At 41.0% G+C, this 21,326-nt stretch overlaps 1 protein-coding gene across 2 annotated transcripts in view; it reads right to left on the reverse strand.

The window, feature by feature from the left end:
• The window catches only part of MAN2A1 (mannosidase alpha class 2A member 1), a 106,184-nt gene extending 93,651 nt beyond the window's left edge, over positions 1–12,533 (reverse strand). Inside the window, exon 1 of one of the 2 annotated variants that reach the window (XR_010994551.1) lies at positions 11,535–12,533. Coding sequence is in view for 1 of the 2 variants with exons in the window: in XM_068176774.1 (XP_068032875.1) it covers positions 11,535–11,669 (135 nt within the window). In the remaining variant the exon portion in view is untranslated. The remainder of the gene's footprint in view (positions 1–11,534) is intronic. The other variant, XM_068176774.1, reaches the window with a different exon arrangement.
• Positions 12,534–21,326: the final 8,793 nt, after the last annotated feature.

Consider the following 21,326-nt stretch of genomic DNA (forward strand, 5'->3'; position numbering starts at 1 on the left):
GATTATTTAATATGACCTTAGGGATATCTTTCACATTTACAGAAATTTCTTTATTTCCTCAGAATTACTTTAATGTAACAAGAAGTGACAAGAGAACAAAAAAACCAGTCACTTTCTATTATTAACATTGAAATGAGATCCAAAAATACACAACACATGATTAGATATTTTTGAAAGCAGCTGTCATTACAGCAAAACCTGCTTCAGTTTCAGGCATCTACATTTTACCATTACATTCAACACAAATACCATTGATTCAGTAGACAGCTACTCTGTGACTTATGATTTTAATGACTTTTTCCCAGCACCACTGCCTTATTTTCTTAGGACTGTAGTATAATATTAGAAACAACATCTGTACATGACACTTTTTTCCCTTTCAACAGCAATATACTTGAAATATTTGCCTTTTTCTTTTCAGCAACTGTAGTTTGCAAAGGATAAGGTCTCCTTTCTAAAATGATGTGTACATTCTTGGCTTTGCAAAGTCCTCAGGAATGGAAAACAAAAAAACAAAAAAACAAATCCTTACCAAGAGTTACCAGTCATGTTTTTGGATTCTAAACTGTCATTACTATAATTCTACCTTTATGGAAGTTCTTCGTAATTTTTAGACAATATGTTTTAGTATTTCTTTAATGCTATTGGTTTGTCTCTGTGTTTTATGGGCTGTGAAAAGTGCTGATCCACTTCTTGTTATTTCTGTTTCTTAGATTAATACATGCTGAAAACAGTAACAGGCTTTAAAATGCAACAGAGGCAGACAGCTACTGTTTCCAAAAAAGACAAAAATGTATTTTGATGACAGAACCAGATTAAGCTAAATGAGATGTAGGAGCAACATCGTAAAATCCCAACAATTTAAAGATAGAATCTCGAAACTTATAAAATTGATGAACTGAAAACAAGAAGAAATCAATATGCAGATGATGGAATGCTGGAAAGAAAAAAAAAAATAAACAGACTGTAGTCCTATGCCACCTGGTGGCACAAAAGAAACAGACTAAAAACTTTCAAATGCTATGTTAAAGATAATGTACATATTTCTATGTAAAATTAGTGTTTTCCCTTGAAATACCTGTAATGTTTTGAAAGTAAGAAGGGCTTCTCTACATGAAGCCTAATAGCCTAGTATGCCACTCAATCTAAAAATAACATATATAAAATAATACTTGATAAGGGCTTTACAAGCTGCCCAACAGAGGCTCTGATCTTTAGATTCCTAGGAAGTTACAGTACAGCTGCCATCCATACAAATTATTCCCGGCTTCACTGCATATGACTACCGTTCAGAGTTATCAAGTGTGCAAGCAGCTAAAGCACTGCTCACACCTATCCCACCACTATTGACACTGCCTCTACAACTGTAAAATCAGACAACTGTTTAAAATTTTTATTCTCCTTCATGTATGTTTTACACCTTCTTCCACAAAAAGAGTTTCACATTGCTTAGCAACAGCTAACTACCTGGTCACAGGACACACCACCAATCTGGTTTACATGATCTAGCCAATGATATGCTCTTCCAGGACAACAATAGACACAGTGGAAAAAACCAAAAAGGAAATACATAAAAACCTTATAAAATGCATGTTTGACTGATTCTTCCACCAGCATATAATGCCAGTCTCTAGAAGACAGATATAAACTTCCTCCAAATTTGGAGGTCATGTCATATCTCATATCTTTAAGACATACTTTTCATTTAACTTATTGTATGTTAAACCTTGAAAAATATGTAACAATTCTACCAGTTTACTGTTTATTATGTGACAAAATATTTTTCTTTGTAAACCAAGTTCTCTGTCTACAAATAGCAATTTTTTACCAGATGACCTTCAAACATCAACAACTTCATATGTTGCTACATACACCCAGCAATAATTTGTAAGCTGCAAGATTTCAGCCTACCTAGGACAATTACTTTCAGAAGTCAGTTAAAGCATGATACTTTAACTTTGGGGGTAAATCTTCTGTTATTTGGAGAAAGAAATTCTTAAGAAGACCTCCCACTGTGCAACCTAACAGAGGGCACTAATATAGAAAAGTCTGCTTTCTTTTCTGTAGACTGTGATACACATCATGCCTCTCTTCCAAAGGTTTTAAACATGCCATATGCCGATTCAACTTGAATGCAAAACATGAAATAAAAAGCTATGGTTAAGAACATGTAACCAAGACCTCATGCAATACCAAAGCTAAAACTGCAGGAAATTAAATTTTTGAGATCATCAAAATGTTTTTGCTTTTTGTTGTGAAATGTCAGATCCATGAGAATTAACTTTAAGAAACAACAGTGTCTCAGACTAGAAATGGATCCCAGCCTTCACTCAGTATAAAAATAATTCATGTCAGGAATCCATTCTCAAGGTGAAAATTTCACATGGATCCCTGCAGCGTTTCACTTTTCTTCCCCCGGTCCTGGGCTACGGGGATGTCCGGCTAGCGCGCTGCTTCTCGGCCGGACGGGGGCTGCTGCCTGTGTGCGGAGCTCCAGGGCTGTGCCTCTGCGTGGGTCTGCCGCGCCATAGCCAGACGCTGAGACGAGACAAAGGGTGAGAGAAGATGGCGCACCCTGCTCACGTGATGGAGCAGCGGTGAATAATGCAGCTGTTCCCAAACCAGCATGGGCAAGACGGCCCCGAACAAAGTAGCACATGGGATTTTATAGGGGGTGGGCCGACGGGGGTGGAAGCCCCCCTCGCCCAATGGGGACAGACAACGGGGGAGTGACGTGGAGCACGGTAACCGATGGGAACACGACAGGGGTGTGTGCTGGGTTCCGGGACAAATGGGAATGCAGGGGTGGGGTAACAGACACAGAACTCTCAGGAGCAAACGGGGGGCTGGTTACAGGACTGGCATGGTGATGCTCCAATGGTAAGTGACCCGGAGCGGACCACCGCGGGGAGAACATGGGGGTGCACAGTGGTACACAGAACCAGCTAACTAACATATATCAGAACACCTAATCTAAACCCAAACCCGGGATGCAACAGATCCCAAATATGCAAAAGCTAGGTCTATTTTCTTGTGCATTCACCTTTTCTCCTTATTCATTTTAAATAGATAGTGCTCATTCAATAGTTAAATTATTTTAAAATATGAGCTGAATATAGAAAACACTGCAAACTCTTTGAAACAATGAATTTAACAGAGGAAAATAAATTCAGTTTCAACATTTTTAAAGGAAGGTAACTGACTTCAAATATCAAGGCCAAACAGTACCAAACTGAAGTTACTCTAAACCTGCTTTATCTTATTAATTGCTAGAAATAGACCTTGTCTTACCAGAAAAAGTTTAGAAGCATGTTACAGGGGACAGTAAATAGGTCTAATTAAAAGACAAAACACAGAGATCCTCACTGTTACTAAAACCATGCTCCAACAGTATTCTTTACAATTAAAATTTCAATTTTTTCCACACATTAGAGGGTTAGCAGGGAGATTTTTTTAATTTCTTTTTAATCTGAGCTGTATCAATTTTACATTAACCAATTCTGTCTGAAATGCTGGGTTCTGCATGGCTTTGTAGACACCAAATAGAAAAATTTTAGTAGGTGCACAAGTCATAAATATTAGAAAAACTATCCCAGACTTCACAACATCAAGTCTTCTCAGAAAAGAAGTAATCTTGATCCAAGACTTTGAGAAATGCCTAACTGCACCAAAAATTGGAGATACACAAAGTATATCCTAATACAAGTAAACAACACTAAATGATGCTCTGTTAATCTACATACTTGTTTTAACATAAGGAAACTAAAAGTAATGTGGATCACTCACTGGCCTAGACAACCGGTTAAAAAGTTTATAATAACTTTGGTGTAAGTTTCTTTCTTTCATTTCCCTCTGTCTTTATATATTGATGAATGCATAAATAATTTTTTTAAAAAAGCAATAAAGACAATCCCTGTAACTTCACAGCATAGGAAGCACTTCTACTAGAAGCGCAAAGTGCCAATAAATATATCAAAAGTAGCTACAGCTGCTTTGGTAGGAGAATGGCATCACATGAGCAGCACACCTGTTCTCCACCCCTGTGATTACACAGGGTTGGTCTTAACCAACAAAATTCTCTCAATTTTCTTGCCTTCTGTGAAGGCAACACAGATCCACACACCTTCTGCCCATTTGGAACAAGAAGAGTCCACACCTGTTAGCTGCCTGAGAAACCTGCCACTATCAACACATGAATCAGGTACATAAACAGCTCCTGTTTCAGTCACTCTAAATCCTTCAGCAGTTTTCATGCCCCAAATCCTCCAGAGCAGTCTGCTTTCCCACTGCCCTCTGCTTGTGCTTCTCTGCTCCTGACACCAGTCTGATTTGCAGTAAGGACTCTACAGAAAGGAGCAGAGTGACACCCAACACATGGAGGGAAGCCCAGTAACACAGTGATAATTCAACATGTTTCATTCTGAGGAAGTAGAGAGTGTTCAGTTTCTCCTATCTAAACACTGTACAATGCAGAAAGGATGCTAGTTGGAATTTTCATTTTTTGAGTGAAAATGAAAACTCCTCTAAAATGCAATGGCTTTCAACAGACCAGTAGTGATCACTTCATCAGGAAAAATAATCAGCTCAAATAATTGAAGAGGGAGTAGGACAGGGCCACAGGTGAGATGTCATAGAAACAGGTAGGCAGAGGAGAAATCCAGATTAGAGACTTCTGATGTTGTATCAGCTGGAATTTGGGTATTTGCATCCAGACTCAGCCAGCAACCACTGAGTGCTGGGTTCAAAACAAGCCAGAACCCATTCCCTTTCTCACCCACATGAAGAAAAAGGAGACCACAAAGGAGCTGTCGGTGTCCTGAAGTAGAGGCTCTGTTGTACCAAAGAACTGTGGTGTAGAAAATGGAGCACCACAATGGACAGAACTCTCCAAAGGTTGTGTAATTTGACGTCATTGCCTATACACATTCACTACAGCAAGCAGTGAGGAAGCTGGAGTTAAAGTCTCATTTTCTGGCTGCACTGAATGGCAGTCATCATAACAGTTTTCTTCACCAGTCTTGCCAGTGACTATATCCAGGTACATCTCTAGAAATCATGAGCTATCTTTGCCAAAATCTTGATATAAACTCTGATGAGATGCCAGCTTATCAAGATGGTAACAGCAGGAGGCATTCTTTGTTCACTGTCAGAGCACTGTACAGTGAACAGAACATACTAAATACGCAATTAAATGTTAACCTCCTGCACAGAAAAAACAGGCAGGTAAAAGTTAAAAATACAACCCAATGTAACATCAAAGTTTAATATTACAATACATGGTTTCAGCATGTATTCTCTTTGCAAGGCAGGATGCAGTACAAAAAACAAACATACAATGTATCAATTAAAGGACAAATCAAGGTTTGAAGGCTTTGCTGATCTGTGCAGAGGGCTTATGTGCATTTGTGACAATGAAAAGAACATAAGAAACCTTGTTAGTCATTTCCTACCCTTAAAGTACTATTCTAAGAAAGCTCACTTTACAGAGGCACTGGAAATCTTCTGAATTAAATAACTACAAAAGTCTGTTCAAATGAGAAAGTTCTGATCCAAAGATTCAACAGCCTGACAAATAGATTTTAAGAAGTTGATAGACTTTCACATTTTGCTTTATCACCTGAGCCAGCAATAAAAACAATGTTTAAAGTACTATTACGCTGGACTTATGTTTCATGCCATGTACAGAGACAAATATAAGGCATGCTGTTAGGGACTAGTTTTGACACCATCATCAGTGACCTGAAGGCAAGGAAAAAGAAATACAGAAATACTCAGTTTAAAGTCAATTAAACTGAAAAACATTCACTGCTACTGTTACGGATACATTTTGTGTTCATCTCCTTGCTGATTCTCCTCCCTACCCTATGCTGAATGTTTATTTAAATGTCTAGCAGTACAAAAGTGAAGAACAACTTATCTGCCATTACGAGTAGAAACTTTAATAATGGTTATTTTCATTTGAACAAGTCAAAACTAAATGTGTTAGACCAAGAAAAGCTTAAGTAAGAACAAACTAGAAAACCTCTCTCTGTTTAGCTTATACAGTTAAATTCGGCAATGACTCTAGGTAGCAGAAGGATGTGCTCAATTATAGTTAAGTTACTGTTTTGTAGACTATGTATTCTGTAAAATACGTTTTGTTCAACATTTCACACCAGATTTAAAGACTATAATTGAAGGAGGCTAATAGCTTCTGCTTGACTGCTGCTTAGCCAGAACTTTACACACAATGTGCATGCAACAAAAACAAACACACTCTGTGAACATTAGGAAAACAAAGACTTGTCACTGACCTGTAATTATGTTCACAAAGGCAGCTGCTCCTCCTTTGCAAAGTACTAAAAACTCAGCAGAAGTAATCCTAGATTTTCAATATTTGCACTCAAGATCATTTCCATGACATTCAAAGGCTTTTAGATTGTTTAGTTACTAAGTGTTGTTAATAGGAATTTTTTGTTTTTAAACAAGTCAACATGTTTCAAAACCAGAAAAATTGATTCCTTCTGTGGATTTCTTCACTCAACTCTCAGTCTCCTCTGATGTAAAACTCATACTAATGCTAGTAAAAGTCACTGTGCCCACAGTTTTTCAGTGCTCAGAGGTCAAAAAATGAGTACTTCAAAATGATGCACAACCTTAATTACCACTATTCACATTTTAGACAGACAAACATTTCCTAAAATACCTGACCAGGCTGCTTCTGATACTTCTACAAACAGAAAGTCCTGTTCCTTGTTGTATAATAAAGGTCAGAAAGCTCCCAAATGAGCTCATGAAAACACACTAGTTACTAAGAACATGCAGCATCAAAACACATGTATTTATACTGCATGTGACTAATTGATTTCAGGTACTTCACTATGGCAAGGTATGCAGCAAAGCTCTAACTGGAAGAGGTGTGTATCTGTGGGGCATGGCACCTGCCAAGCCCACAGCCCAGTGGGGACTCAGAGCTGACAGAAGGCAGAGCTGCCTTACAGTAGGGGAGGGGCTACTTCAGCAGAACCCTGGAGCAAAGCTCACCACACAGATCAAAGAACTCTGGTGTTTCTGCCATGTATTTGGTCCTAATTTCCTGCCACTACTGCTCTGCCCTATTTTGATTCCTATTTTGGCCAAGCAGTACTACTGTCAAATTATTGGCTAACTCAGATGAAATAATACCCCATACAGGAACAACCACCACTTGTGATATTTATGCTGGAGTATCTGATGCACTGTGTAGATGCCTTGAAAGCAAGAATCCAACAAGAACCTTTAGCAGTACCAACTGCCAGGACACTTAATGATTTGCTGGAAGGAGACAGGAACCAAAAAAAAAAAAATAAATCAAGTTCATAAAAGCAGTTTACACACATGAGATGACAGTATGCTTTAAATAATGGTGGTCAAAGAGAGAGGTGGGGAAAAAACACAGAGGGGGCAAGGAAATCTTATTCAAGTAACAGTTGTTTAGGAAAAAGAAAATGGTAAGCATGGTAGTTGCTGTATGTTTCTACTTTGCCTTTTAATAAAGTTAAAAGAATAAAGGCAAAATGAAACATTCCTTGGTGCTGGTCCATTTACCTACTAAAATCATAGCAGTCTTGACTTTCAAAAATGTATTTACAGAAACAACATTTAACACAGTGCAGTGATATTGTCCTATAAAAGCTAAACCAAACCATGTGAAAAAGTATTTAGAGGAAAAAGCTCAAGTTCAAAGCATTACCTGTCAGGTAGTGACAGAGAATGATTCAACGTGATGCTGTTTGCCCCTTGCTTAGCCATAAAATTCACTCAAAATAAACTTTCATCATAAGACTACATAAAAATCATATATTTCTGATGTAAGACACTATTACAAACAAACCCTCCACCTTTTTTTTTTAAGTGTATTTTTAGTATGTGACATGCATGCTTTGGTGAGACTCTAGAATCAAAATAAACAGCCCACAAAGCCGCTACACTATTTTATTCTTCTATATGAGTCCAAAATTCAGAATATATTCATATGGGTTTATCAGTATTTGTTATTCATCTGTATACAATAACACAAGTTCAATAAGGTAAGCTGCTTATGGATGTCTTCTCAGACTTGATTTGAATGTAGCTTTCACTTAGTAGTTTTTAATTTAGCCCACACCTCATACATGACACCTTCTGCACAGGCAATGTCATAGAACTAAATACCACTTTGAAACTTCCTCAACTCTGCAGTCACACAAAATTTCCAGGAGAATATTGTATTATTGATACCAAAAACAATACACTCAACCCTTTTCCCACTATATTAAATTAGAATAATCTTACCCAATGAACTGAACAGACAACTGCTACTATAATAACCTAAAAATGCACCTAAGACTCTTCCTGCACCTTGAGCTCATCTCTGCACAATGTTGTAATATGCTTCCTAGCCTTGAGACAAGACACTAGGGCTCATAATATTCTGATATGTGACCTGAGACAGGAGCATCCCATGGCTAGGAACAGACTCGGATAATAATTGTGATACAGTAATCACCAGAATAACATACACCTGACAAACAGGCAGGATCCACAAAGATACCTGCAGGAATTACAGAGGAGAGGTCAGTAAGCCTTGATCAACATGTATTATAGGTACCTATTTTTCCCCATATTAACAGTGGTTTCCATTCTATGGCAACCCAGAGATCTTCTGCTATTAAGATTTAAATGCACCACCAATGATGACAAGGCTATAAATCACTTTCACTGAAGTTTTATTATAGTTGCCTTGATGCCACCCTAGCATAGATAGGTATGGCAAAAACTCACAGTGAAACTGACTACTGATGCCAGCTTTTGCAACACAAACACCAAAAAAGACATAAAGTTATTGCTGTGTCCCAAGCCTGGTTTTGTTTAGTACCACAGCGAAAAGCATTTAAATATTTGGTCAAAGAGAACATAAAGCCATATATCTATGAATATTTATCCATCTTGGGAGTTCTTGCCCACCAATTATTTCTGCAAGACATTTTTGTTTGTGTCCTGAACTCTCAAACTAGTAAGCAAGTTCTGTGAGGACATTCTCTTGACCCCATTGGCCTACACTGAGAAGCCTTAAAGAGGACTAAGTCTGATGCAACTTACCTTGAGACCACACAAAGAGAAGGCACCTTGCTTTGGAAAAAATGTGGTAATGAAAATGGAGCAGCAGTTCTAATAACTTATTTTACTAGTGGCACTAATTACCATGACACTTCAGGTAAATACAGCTCAACAGGCACTACCAGCTGAAAAATCCCATCTCTTGTTCTGGTAGAATTCAAACAGAATACCTAGACAGCAAATGCTTATAAGCAAAACAAGGGACTGCTTCCAGAAGTACCCGCTTCTGTGACCTAATTGTAAGCCACGTAGGTCAGAAAGAACAAACTAATCAATGTGCAACTTCCGGGACATGAAAGGTGACGTGTGCTGTTACCAGAACTGCACAGAGAAACAGCAAAGCACGTTGCCAAATCAGAGAGGTATGAAGTGAATCAAACCAATAACATCTGAAAGAAAAAAAAAATCTTAACACCTTTTTCTAAGCTAAAAAATTCTGACCTTTGTCATCAGAAAAGAAAATGCATTCTTAAACTGACAATCTGCTACCATAGCTTTTTTCAACCAAAAACAGCCTGAAGGTTTTACATCTGTGACTAGTTTCACTTAGAGTACTTTGAGCTCTGGCAACACTGCACTGACACAAACAACTTTTTGTCAGCTGAGGTAGTAGTATTAAAGTGTTTCTTTCATATATTTCTAGAGGCTTCTATTCCACTCTTTATCTTTTGCATTTATTTCAAACTTGTTATAAAACTCTGAAAGCATTTACTAGGTGTCAGAGGTTTCACAGTTGTAACAAAGTGAATAATTTGAATTTCATCTGTAACTTCCTCAAAAGACAAAGCAGTAAGAAAGGAAAAGGTAACTGCTTTACACAAAGGAAGGACCAGTGAAAGGCAGAAGTTTCTCCAGTGAGAATCAGAAGCTTCAAAGAAATCTAGGCATGGAAAAGACAAAAAGAGTAAACACTGAAAGACCAAGGGGAGGGAGGAGGATGAAAGGAGAAAAATTTGTCCCTAGCTGACTACATCACCTGGAACGAATAGGCCTGAAAATAGATTAAGGCACCAAACCCATGGTCACAAGAGGTAAGACCATGTTACACCTCTGACCAGGATTACAGAGTAGGACAGGAACAGACAACTGCAAGACACTGACAATGGAAGAGAAAACACGTATAATAAATCTTCCTTGTTCACTCAAGTATTTCAATCCAAAATCTAACACTAAAAATAAAAAAACAACACCCATGGATAAGCTTTCCTGTTCCTTACTTTAATAAATACCTGTATTAAACCCCGTTGGCAGAATGATACATTAAGTGATTTCCTCACATAAAATACTGCCCATATCCCCAAAGCAGCACTATTACATAGCTGTTACAAGAGTGGCATGTGGCATTACCCTCCTGTTGGAGTTACACATTGAATAGACACAGCTGCTCTAACCAGCCTTGTCTTGCTCCTCTTCTCTTCCTCTTGTTCTCTTCCTTCCAGCAAAAACTGAAGGCTGACCCCTGAACTGTAACTTGAAAGAATAAATGCAGAACAGATCTCCTCTCTTTCTTTACATTTAAGTTGAGGCCTTTGTCTTTACTATTAAAAACTATATCAATTATTACTTTTGCATTGAATGAAACAATAGTTTCTAACACAGAGATAATTGTTACTTTTTAACTAAGTTATTAGAGTTCTTTTATTCATTTGAAGTCTTAAAACTTCAGTATTAAAACATACTTTCATTCTGTTTGTTTCCAATGAAAATAAAAATAAGTACCGTACAAGCATAATAGGTTATAACTTTGTATTCTATGTTGTGGGGTTTTGCTAGGCTTTTTGTCTCTAAGAACACACAGCTGTGTATAGCGAGCAGTATTGTGCCGTTCTGCACAGCAAACCACGTCCTCTCTGAAATTCACGTTTCTTCTCACGGGCAAACATTCCTTATTAGAACACAACCACGACACACAGCTTTTAAACTTCTCTTTACGCAGTGAACACAGGAAAGTGAAGAACTGAAGTACTGCGTCAATGAGGAACTGTCGGGTCAGCCACCTACGGCTCCAAAGCACGGCTCAGCGGAAAGCAGCGACCAAGTCAGCATTTCTCTAAATCTACCTGTTGTTGACACAGCTGACATCCCAAGTTGTCAGCTCTCCCCGTCCTGCCCGCGCACGCCCCTCACCCCGCTCCGCCACCCGCGGAGCGGCCACAGCCGTAGGGCGGCACCGTCCCGTCCCGCCGGGCAAGCCCCGCCAGACCCCGCGCCCGGCTGTGCCCGCTCCCGCCGCGGCCCCGGCCGGGTCGGCAGCAGCGCCGCCCGCAGGCGGTCCCGCTCGGCCCCCGCCCCGCCAGCCCCGCAGACGCCGCGCCTCGTCCCCGCCGCGCCTCGGCGCTCCGGCAGCGGCACGTCCAGGGGACGGTGGTGGCGGCACGGCCGCTCTCCCCTCCACCTCCGCCCGCCGCCCCGCTCACCTTGGGGAAGGTGCCCTCCCGCCGGGGGCTCTTCGGGTGGTCGAAGTGGCCGCGGTCCAGCATCAGATACAGGGAGAAGATCACCACGCAGAAGACCGCACTACCGAACACCGTGAACTGCCGGCTCAGCTTCATCTCCGCGGCTGCCGGGCCGGCGCCGCCGCCGCGCTGCTCCCACCGCGGCCGGCGCACCCGGGCCCCTCTCGCCGCCCCGCAGTCGGAGGCGAAAGTTCTGCCGCCGCGGCGGGGACCGCAGGCGCTGCCGCCGCCGGAGCGGGGCGGCCCAAATCCTTCTCCGGAGAAGTGCGAGAAGTTGCCCCCCGCCCGCCTCGCCGGGGCCGAAAGCCGTGTCGAGACCCCGCCGGCGGGACTGAGAGGAGAGACGAGTTTCCGGTAGCGGATCGAGTTCGCGGACAGGAGAGCGCCCAGCGGGGAAGTGGCGGCGAGCAGCACCGCCGGGCCGACCAAGCGGCGCTGCTCCCCGCTCCCTTCCTCTTCCTTCTCCTCCTCCTGCGGCCGCCTCAGCAGCCGCTCCGCTCCCCCTCGTTGCCCGCACGCGACGCCGCAGTCTGGCACCTCCTTCCCCGGCCGGAGCGCTGCTGCCGCCGCCGCTGCCGCCGGAGCTCTTGGGGCCGCAGCGCACAAGCTCCGCACCGAGAGAGCCCCCGCCCGTCCGCCGCCGCCGGAGCGCCGCGTCACGGGCGCGGCTCCGCCCCCGCCGGTCGCACCGCCCCAGCGTTCGAGACCCGGGGCGAGCCGCGGCCGCCGCCCCTCCGCTCTCCGTGAGCAGGGGCAGCCCCGCTGCCCGCCCCCGGCTCGGCGCGGCGGGAGCTGCCCCGCGGCCGCTCGGAGGCGCCGTGCACCGATATCCCCGCTGCTGCCGCCGCCGCCCCGTCGGCGGTCGGTGTGTGGCAGCCTCCGCCGTGGAAGCGAGGAGGCTGGAGGAGGAAACGAGAGGAAGGCAGGGAGGGCTGCCTGGGGACTCCGCCGTTCTGCCCGCGCCTCGAGGCGGCAGAGTACTGGAGGAAAGGGTGTGGGGCGTGGGGAGACCTCCGGTTTTGAACGACTCCGGCATCCGCGTTTTTCGGCAGAGCCGCGTCCCCTCTTCTCTGGGATCTCTGTTGCCCGCTAGCACAATCAGGCACGTCTGTGAGCCTCTGCTAAGCTCCAGCTTGGGTCAGACTTTTCTGGTATGAAGAAGTAGAGTGTTCCGCGGTGCTTTCATGCAAAGTAGCGCGTGTTCTAACAGGATTAAGTCACAGCTGAAATGGCCGGTTCATGGAAGGCCATTCAGGTTGTGCCCTCTGTTTGGTAGCTTCTAGCTCCTAATTATTACAGATTTAATCTGCTCGGTCTGAAAACGTGCATCCCTAGTGTCTGCATCTACCCAATATTTCGAGGAACTACTTAAGATGGATTTGCTGCCATTGAGAATTAGGCACATCCTGGGAACATGTTCTATCATTGTGTGTGCTTCTTTATAAATGACTGTCATTGAGACGTACACCTCTGCCTTAAAGTCAAGATGTATGTATTAACATCACTATTTTCTTTTGCCAAGAATATCATCCCCTTTTCTACCCTACCTGTTTCCAATAGTTAAAACTGTAATAGTACACAAAAATTTGGTCAATATATTTCAGTTGATCTTTTCAGGAGCCAAGAAGCTTGTATCATTGCTGTTTTCCCATTTTTAGCGCTTTTTCTAATAACTTAGAGAACATATTTCAAAGTTTGATTATTCATGATTTTCCATTTCTCCCACTAGACAAAAAGTTGAAGTGTTGGATTCCATCTTTGAAGAGTAGTAAGGACTGCTGCAGTCACTGGGTATGGACATTAAGAGCTACTATAGTTGCTGAGGGGAGGGGAGCCTCAGTTCTGTTCATCCCTTACTATTTTGATGCCAGGGCCAACAGGGGATTCTCAGAGCCTAAAGAGGGATTGGAGGTCAGTAAGAAAGTTCCTGAAGGGCAGCACAAAGGAATTCCAGCCACTCTGGCCTGTAAGTTTGCTTCTGGTGGTGGAGAGGGCAACTTAAATGCCTCTGTGTACACAAGTGTCTTGTGCTATTGGAATGCATTCAACTCCACCTGGGGGTGGATGAGGAGCCAACCAAAGACTTATAGATCAGGATTAAAGGGAGGGCAGGGGCAGGTGGCATTGCAAAGGGGTTCTGCAACAGGCTGCCTGACCAGGAAGACAAAGGAGATGAGTCCCTCAACAAACAGAGAGGAGGGACTCCTCACGTTCACAAGCCCTGGTCCTCACAGGGAGCTTCAACCAGCCCAACATCTGTTGGAGGAGCAACACAGCAGAGCACAGGCACTCCGGGGAGGTTCCTGGAATGCCTTGGTGAATACTTCTTTCTCAAAGTCATAGAGGAGCCAGTGAGGAGAGGTGCTATGGTGGACCTTATTCTCACCTCAACCTCAACAAGGAGAGGGCTGGTTGGGAATGTGAAGCTCAAGGCCTTCATTTCATGGTGGAGTCCAAGATGCTTCAGGCAATGAGGAGGGAGCACAGCAAGTCCACCACCATGAACTTCAGGATAGCTGACTTGGCCTGTTCAAGGGTCTGCTTTATCATGGGATAAAGCCCGTGAGAGGGGCATGGGGAAGCTGGTTAATAGTCAGGGACCACCTCTTCCAAGCAATGCATCCCAACAGAAAGGAAGTCAGGCAAGCCCACAGGAGACCTGCATGGATGAACAAGGGGTTTCTGGAAACTCAAATACTAAAAGGAAGCCTATAGAGGGTGGAAGTAAAGACAGGTATTCTGGGAGAAATACGGAGACTTAGTCTGAGTACCCAGGAGTCAGCTAGGGAAGATAAAGCACTGTTAGTATTAAACTTAGCCAGGGACAAAAGGGCAAAAATAAAAGCTTCTATAGGTACGTAAGTGGTAAAATAAAGAATAGGAAAAATGTGGGGGCCTCTCCAGAAGAATATAGGAGATTACCTGGGACATAGAGAAAGCTGAGCTACTTAATGACTTTTTTGCCTTAGTCTTTATTGGCAAGTGACTCCAGCCTCCCTGCCCAAGTCACAGAAGGCAAAGGCAGGGATATGTAAAATGAAGAACCACCCACAGTAGGAGAAGATCAGATTCAAGAACATCTAAGGAAACTGGATGTGCACAATTCCATGGGTTCTGATGAGATGCATTCCCAGGTCCTGAGGGAAGTGGTGGAGAAGGAGGCTAAGCCACTGTATTTTAGAAGTCATGATGGTCAGGTGGACTTCCCATGACTGCAAAAGGGGAAATATCAATCTCATTTTTAAAAGGAGAAATAAGGAAGACTCAGGGAACTACAGGCCAGTGAGTGTCAACTCAGCACCCAATAAGATCACAGAGCAGACCCTTCTCAAAACTATGGTAAGGTACATAGAAAATAAGGAGATGACTGACAGCCAACGTTTCTTTACTAAGAGCAGCTCTGGGAAGAAGGACTTGGGGTGTTGGTGGATGAGAAGCTTGTCATAACCCAGCAATGTGAACTTGCTGCCCAGAAAGCTAAACATGTGCTGGGCTACACTGAAAGAGTAGCCAGCAGGTCTAAGGAGATGATTCTTCCCCTGTGCTCAGCTATCATGAAGCCTCACCTGGAGCACTCAGTGCTGGGACCCCGAGCATAAGAACATGGACCTCCTGGATCTGTCAAGGATGGCCACAAAGGCCTGAAGATCTAACCTATGAAGTCAGGCTGAGAGAGGTGTTCCTGGAGAAGGCTCCAGTGAGACCTTACAGCACCTTCCAGTACCTAAAGTGGGTCTACAAGAGAGCTGGAGAGCGACTATTCACAAGGTCATATAAAAATAGGACAAAGGGGCATATCTTTAGGCTGACAGAGTGTACCACATAGTTGTCATGTGGCTAAGAGAACAAATGTTATATCCACAGGCCTTTTGAACACTTCCAGACAGGCAATTCCACCTCTTCCCTGGGCAGCCTGTTCCAATGCCTGACTGCCCTTTCAGGAAAGAAATTATCCTCTATTTACAGTCTAAACCTCTGGCACTATTGAGGCTGCTTTTTCTTGTCCTGTCACTTGTCAGGGAGAAGTCACTGGCCGCCATCTGGCCACAACCTCCTTACAGGGAGTTGTAAAGGGTAATAAGGTCCCTCCTGAGCCTCCTTTTCTCGAGGCTGAACAGCCCCAGATGCCTCAGCTTCTCCTTATCAGACTTGTGCTCCAGACCCTTTATCAGTTCCATTGCCCTTGTGCTGGATCCTTCCTGTCCTAGTTTGCTTTTTTCACAAATGCTAAGTATATGTATTCTTAGGAATCTGATTTGATACAAATGGACGTAGGGAGAGACAATTCTTAGTTTCATTTTATTAAGGAATCTAGCTCATCTGAGCATACACTCCTTTTTTTTTTGTTTGTTCTGGATTCAATAACCTACGTTTGACAAAGATGTAATATTAAAATCACTTAATTTTGATGCTTCCTCTATGTCAGATCAATCATTTTTATTTAAATACATATGAAAAATCAACCAGGAAATGGTTTAGCAGTGCCTCATTGCCTACTATTAGTATTATGCTGCAATACTTGCCAGTCTTTTCATTTATTGAAGTTATAAGGCTCCAGACTTCAAAAATCAATCCACTTTCCAAGCAGTCAGGTCATTCTTCTCTAAAGTATTAGGAACTAGTGAAGGAAAATAAGACATTGCTTTCACCTACATTGAATTTACTTGCTGTTTTTTTGTATATAACTTAATGTTAAATGCTCATGGCTTAAGAATTAGACTGCATTGACCTAATGTAGATTTTAAAACATTCTGATGTATATTGATCTTGAAACACTACATAATAGGGTGGAGTATGAGGCAATTAGCAAAACCTCTTGCATTGTCAGAACTGAAGTGCTGCAGCAATTTGATTTTTATAAGGTTCTTGTACATATATATATATATATATTTTTATATATATATATGTACCTCTATATATATATATATTCTTTTGTATACAGAACTTGTCTCCAGGTGCATTTAGAGTGCATTGTTTTAAATGTATGTTTAGTTAATGTCTTCGTTTAACAGTACATCATTTAGAAAGGGATAAGTGGTGTGGCGCTTCTCTTTTAAAATCAGAATGCTGAAATTACATATCTGCAGAAAGTTAACACAGAAGCTGACAATCGATTACTTCTGTTATCCTGATAGTCTAAGTAACTTAAACATTATATTAATCTATTATAGATGCACTAAACAACAGAAGCATAGAATAAAACAGTGCAGAATGCACATCTGTGAAGATTCACAAATCTCTCTTTCAAACCCATGGAAGACCTTTTGTGTTTCTACAAACAGTGCTAACCATACTTACCAGTCCATTCAGAACTGTATGATCCCCCTCACCAAGGGTTGACACCTTTTCCAAGCTTTTTCATGAACCATATGTCTTAACCTGTGTAAAGGATGTTTTCCTTGAGTGCTGAATTATTTTTTCCTAATGGATGGCCAGCTTGCCCACCAGCTGTAGAAAAGCCCTTTTCTATTGGAGAACTTTGAATTGAACAGTCCTGCCTAAATCTTGGATAGGTTGAAGCACCTGGATTCCAAGGGGCAGAGAGCTCCACAACTTGTGTTAATTTACTGAGCATGGCATGACAAAAAATCAAAAAGTTACCTTAAAAGATCTTAGAAGTAAGATGTAACAAGCCACATGTTGTTAAGTCTGGCTAAATGTGTGTTATGAAAGCTTCCTGAAGTTATTACAGACTAATAATATGCCATTCTATAACAAAGAATGCTCAAATCAAAATGTTAAATACCAAAAAGCAAAAAAAAAAATTATTGGACAAGGCTGTTCATTCATGATGAATCTCATCATTATGCAATGTATCAATGTATTTTTACAAAGTGAAAGAATGCTTTCTTTCTTTGCTAAACTACTGGATATGTGGTTTCTATTTGTACACTCAGTCATGTCTTTTAACTATTTGGCCACTCCCTAAGAAAATGAGAATAAATACACAAGAAAAAAAATTTTAAAAATATCTGCTATACATGTGCTTTATTCTCAAAATAAAAGCTTGCTAGCACAAAGCAGAGATGAAGCACAGACAGAGAAGCTCCTGTAAACAGTGTAGCACTGGCTCTAGGAGTAAAGTATAGGCTGAGCTAAGGAAAGAAATTCTGAATATTTTGGAGGAGGGGGGTTCTTTCAGAATCATTCCATTCTTAGGAAACAGTCATCACTACTGTTATGTAATACTTGATTTGCACCCACAAAACAGGTATAGTCAGTTTTCTGCACCTCTAGGTATCCCAAAAGTATTAAATTCCATCTCTAGAAAGCATAACAGAAGGGAAGTATTTAATTAAAGATAGAGGATATAGCATTATTCTAATTATTCTCCAAATTATCCACAACTGGGAAACCATTCTGGGAGCTGCAAATATTTAAGTGCAGATATAGTCTAAGGAGAATAAAGCAACAACAAATGAGTGGAGATAAAGTTCTGTTTAACAACATCAAAGCAAAGACCAGTGTCTCAGATATGTCATATAAAGTTAGATGGAAATATCAGTTTAGTTCTCTAATTAACTAATATTAATGAATATTAAAAAGAAAAAAGTAACAAAAATCCTTATCAGGGCAGCAAACATACTTTTAAAAAAAGCCAGTTGCAAGTATAAAATTAGTAGTATCTACTTCAGAAAGTCTATTTTGTTTTTGTAAGCCTAGTAAGAGAAATAATTGTCAACCAAACTTAGCTTATGTTTTACTGTGATATATTTGTTTAAAATACAGGCATGAACATCTGTCTTAGCCTCTGAAGCTTAAAAAACTGACCAAATATCAGTCACCTATATTAATGCAAAGATTAAATATATTAGAGACGTTTTGATATTTTTCAGGACTTACCTTTGGGGTAAAAAAAATCTAATTATTATGGAACATCATTACTGCTCTTATGCATGTTTTCAATCCACAAGTTTGAAACCATGTGCTTGAAGGAAGAAGCCAGGCATATCCACAATTCTCTCTCACATTGTGCAGCAATGGCCAAAGCAGCCGGGATGGTCCAGAACTACATTTGACAATGAATATTTTACCATGTTTGGAAATGATGCCTTGGAGTATATGTGAGTATATGGGAATGTGCATTTTCATGACCCACCTTAATAGAAAATACCTGTTCTAGGACTACCTGCAGTAGTCCTAGATCTTTATTTGAAGAGGTAACTCACTGTAACTTCAAATGCAAACAACTCTAAGAATATGGTAGATATTTCTAATGTTTAGTATACAAATTAATTGAATCACAGTGTAGCTACAAACATACTTTTCCTGGAGTAATGTTGACAATATGGAACAAAATTTGCATATATCTATTGTTGCTTCCTGCCTATTGAAAATAAAGCTTCAAATTGCAGAAAAAATAGTATAGTGTATTTTCAGATGATATTCTGGTTCTTATTTTTTCCTTTGATCTCTTTCCAATTCAACTGAAAATTATATTGTGAAAAGAATATTACAAATCAACTTTACTTTTTGAGAAATACCTTTTTCTCTTTGTCAATACAGTTGACTATAAGAAAAGAGGTTATGAAAATTGTCATTAATGTTTGAGGTCTGTGCAAGATAACAAAAAAAATTCTGTAGGCAGCCCAGCTATAAAGAAAATTATATTATTAGAAGTAAAAGACACACAAAAGTGGGAAAACCCCCAAATATTATGGCAGATTGTACCAGCTCTTTTTTTTCTGGTCAATCTAATCCTTCTTGTGCTCCTAAATTACCCTAGTAATTCCTAAAATATCTAGCTTTTATGATGCCCTCACATGTATCTCACAAACATGCTAAAGATTAATTCTGACTAAACAATTAACAATATTACACTAAGCAAAGTGATAAATAGCATACCCCCATCTTCCCCAAGCCCCCCTTAGAGAAGGGAAGTGCTTTCCACACCCTGTGGCTGCTGCTTTGGGCTGTTTGGGGTTGAAGGAGGCATTGGCAGCCTTAGTGCTGCTTAGCTGGCTGAGATTTCAGTGGAAACTTTTGCAGTAAATGTGTGCATTTTCGTGGGCACTATAAAGTAGTGAATACCTGAACAGTAATACAGAAAAAATAATAAACTTTATGAAGATGAGGATAGCGTATTAAAGTATAAAACATAAAGAATGCCTGTTACTGTGTCGAGTACCTTGCTACTTCCCACCAGCCCATTTTTGAGTTTAAACTGATTTGTAATATATCCAACTCTGGCAGCAGGGAAATAGATAGCCCACTAGAGATTACTGGGCAGCAGTGTCCCTGTGCAAGGTCTCTGGAGGCTGCTGATGTATTACCTTGCAAAGGAACAAAACCCCCAAACCAACAACTTTACAATCTGGAACATGCAACAAGTGTTGAAGCACCTGGTGCTTCAGGGTCATATGACGCCATGCAGAACATGATCTACATTTTAGGGAGGCACAACACTTGGTTGCATTACTCCACTATTTCATGTTACAATTTAGAAAGAAAAACAAAGATTCCAGCATTATTTATGCAGTTCTGCTGAAGATGGCCCCACAATTCCTGTGGGAGTTGCATGAAGGAGGAATTTTGTCACATGGTTACACAGTTACACAGTTACAGCGTTTTAGAAGTTTAGTTTGAAAGCCAAAAAGGAAAGGAGAAAGAGCAGACGTTCTGTTGACAGCAGAACAAGTAAGACATTGTTTCCTATAATTTTGATCCTTCTTCTTTGATTTCAAGTAATTTAAAAAAGGAGAAGCACCATCTTTCACAGTGGTGGGCATTTATTAGCCTATACTTCCCTTGGGAAAAGGTATTTTAATAATGTTAAGCAAACTGTGAAACTTCTCCAACAGAAGGTCATGAATTAGATGTCTGTCTTCTACCTAGTTACCCATTTTTATTAATTCTGCAAGACCAAAGCTTATTTATCATTGTTTTTCTCTAACATGTGATTGATATATGCTAGTTGTTTTAAAAGTTATAGAAGAGACAGGATATATGACCATTCTTATTACTGAATTTTATTTTTCCTCATTAAATAAGGAATGGTGCTGAGATTTTTGAGAAAATATTGATCTTTGTCATGTAAAGATTTATTAAGTGTAGTGTCCTTCACCACCACAGCAGATTATACTGTAAACAAATACTCATAAAAATGTGTGCTATCAAGCATCACAACTATCCTCAACTCAAGTGGTCCTCAGATTATTATGAAATGACATTAAGCAGGAATCACTAAATAGTTATGATAACATCCTGACATTGTATCTTAGCTTTTCTTTTGGTGATGTCGCCTTTCTTCAGTCAGTGATCAACCGGCTCCTTAGCCCATTCATCTCTTTCTTTCTTTTGTGAGGAAAAAGACATTAACAAAGGGGAGGAAATTATCTCCTATTCTCCTCTCTGCTGGAGACAATGGTGAAAGGATTGACTTCTACAGCTTTTTTCTTCACAGCATACAAACTTCATCACGAGCAATCACATGATTGTCAAGATGACGGTGTCTGCTCCATTACCAGCATTAGCAAGGTACTAAACTCTTCTGGGTCTCTGTGTGGTGGCAACAAGGAATACAGGTGTCTGAACTGCGTACAGAAATCCACATTGTATCGTTTTCTCTTGCATTTGTAAGAAATGAGTATAATTTGCCTGCTCATTGTTGTCATCACAGAAGGAAGCCATTCAAGTATTTTCATTGCAGTAACGTGCTGCATCTTTGACTTCATAATTATTAGGACCAAGGTCTCCCTTTCAGAAAGGAAGCCAGTTTTGAGCTTTCTGTTTTGATTTTCATAGCTTTCTTTA

The sequence above is a fragment of the Anomalospiza imberbis genome, chromosome Z (assembly GCF_031753505.1).
Source record: "Anomalospiza imberbis isolate Cuckoo-Finch-1a 21T00152 chromosome Z, ASM3175350v1, whole genome shotgun sequence".
NCBI classification, from domain to species: domain Eukaryota; kingdom Metazoa; phylum Chordata; class Aves; order Passeriformes; family Viduidae; genus Anomalospiza; species Anomalospiza imberbis.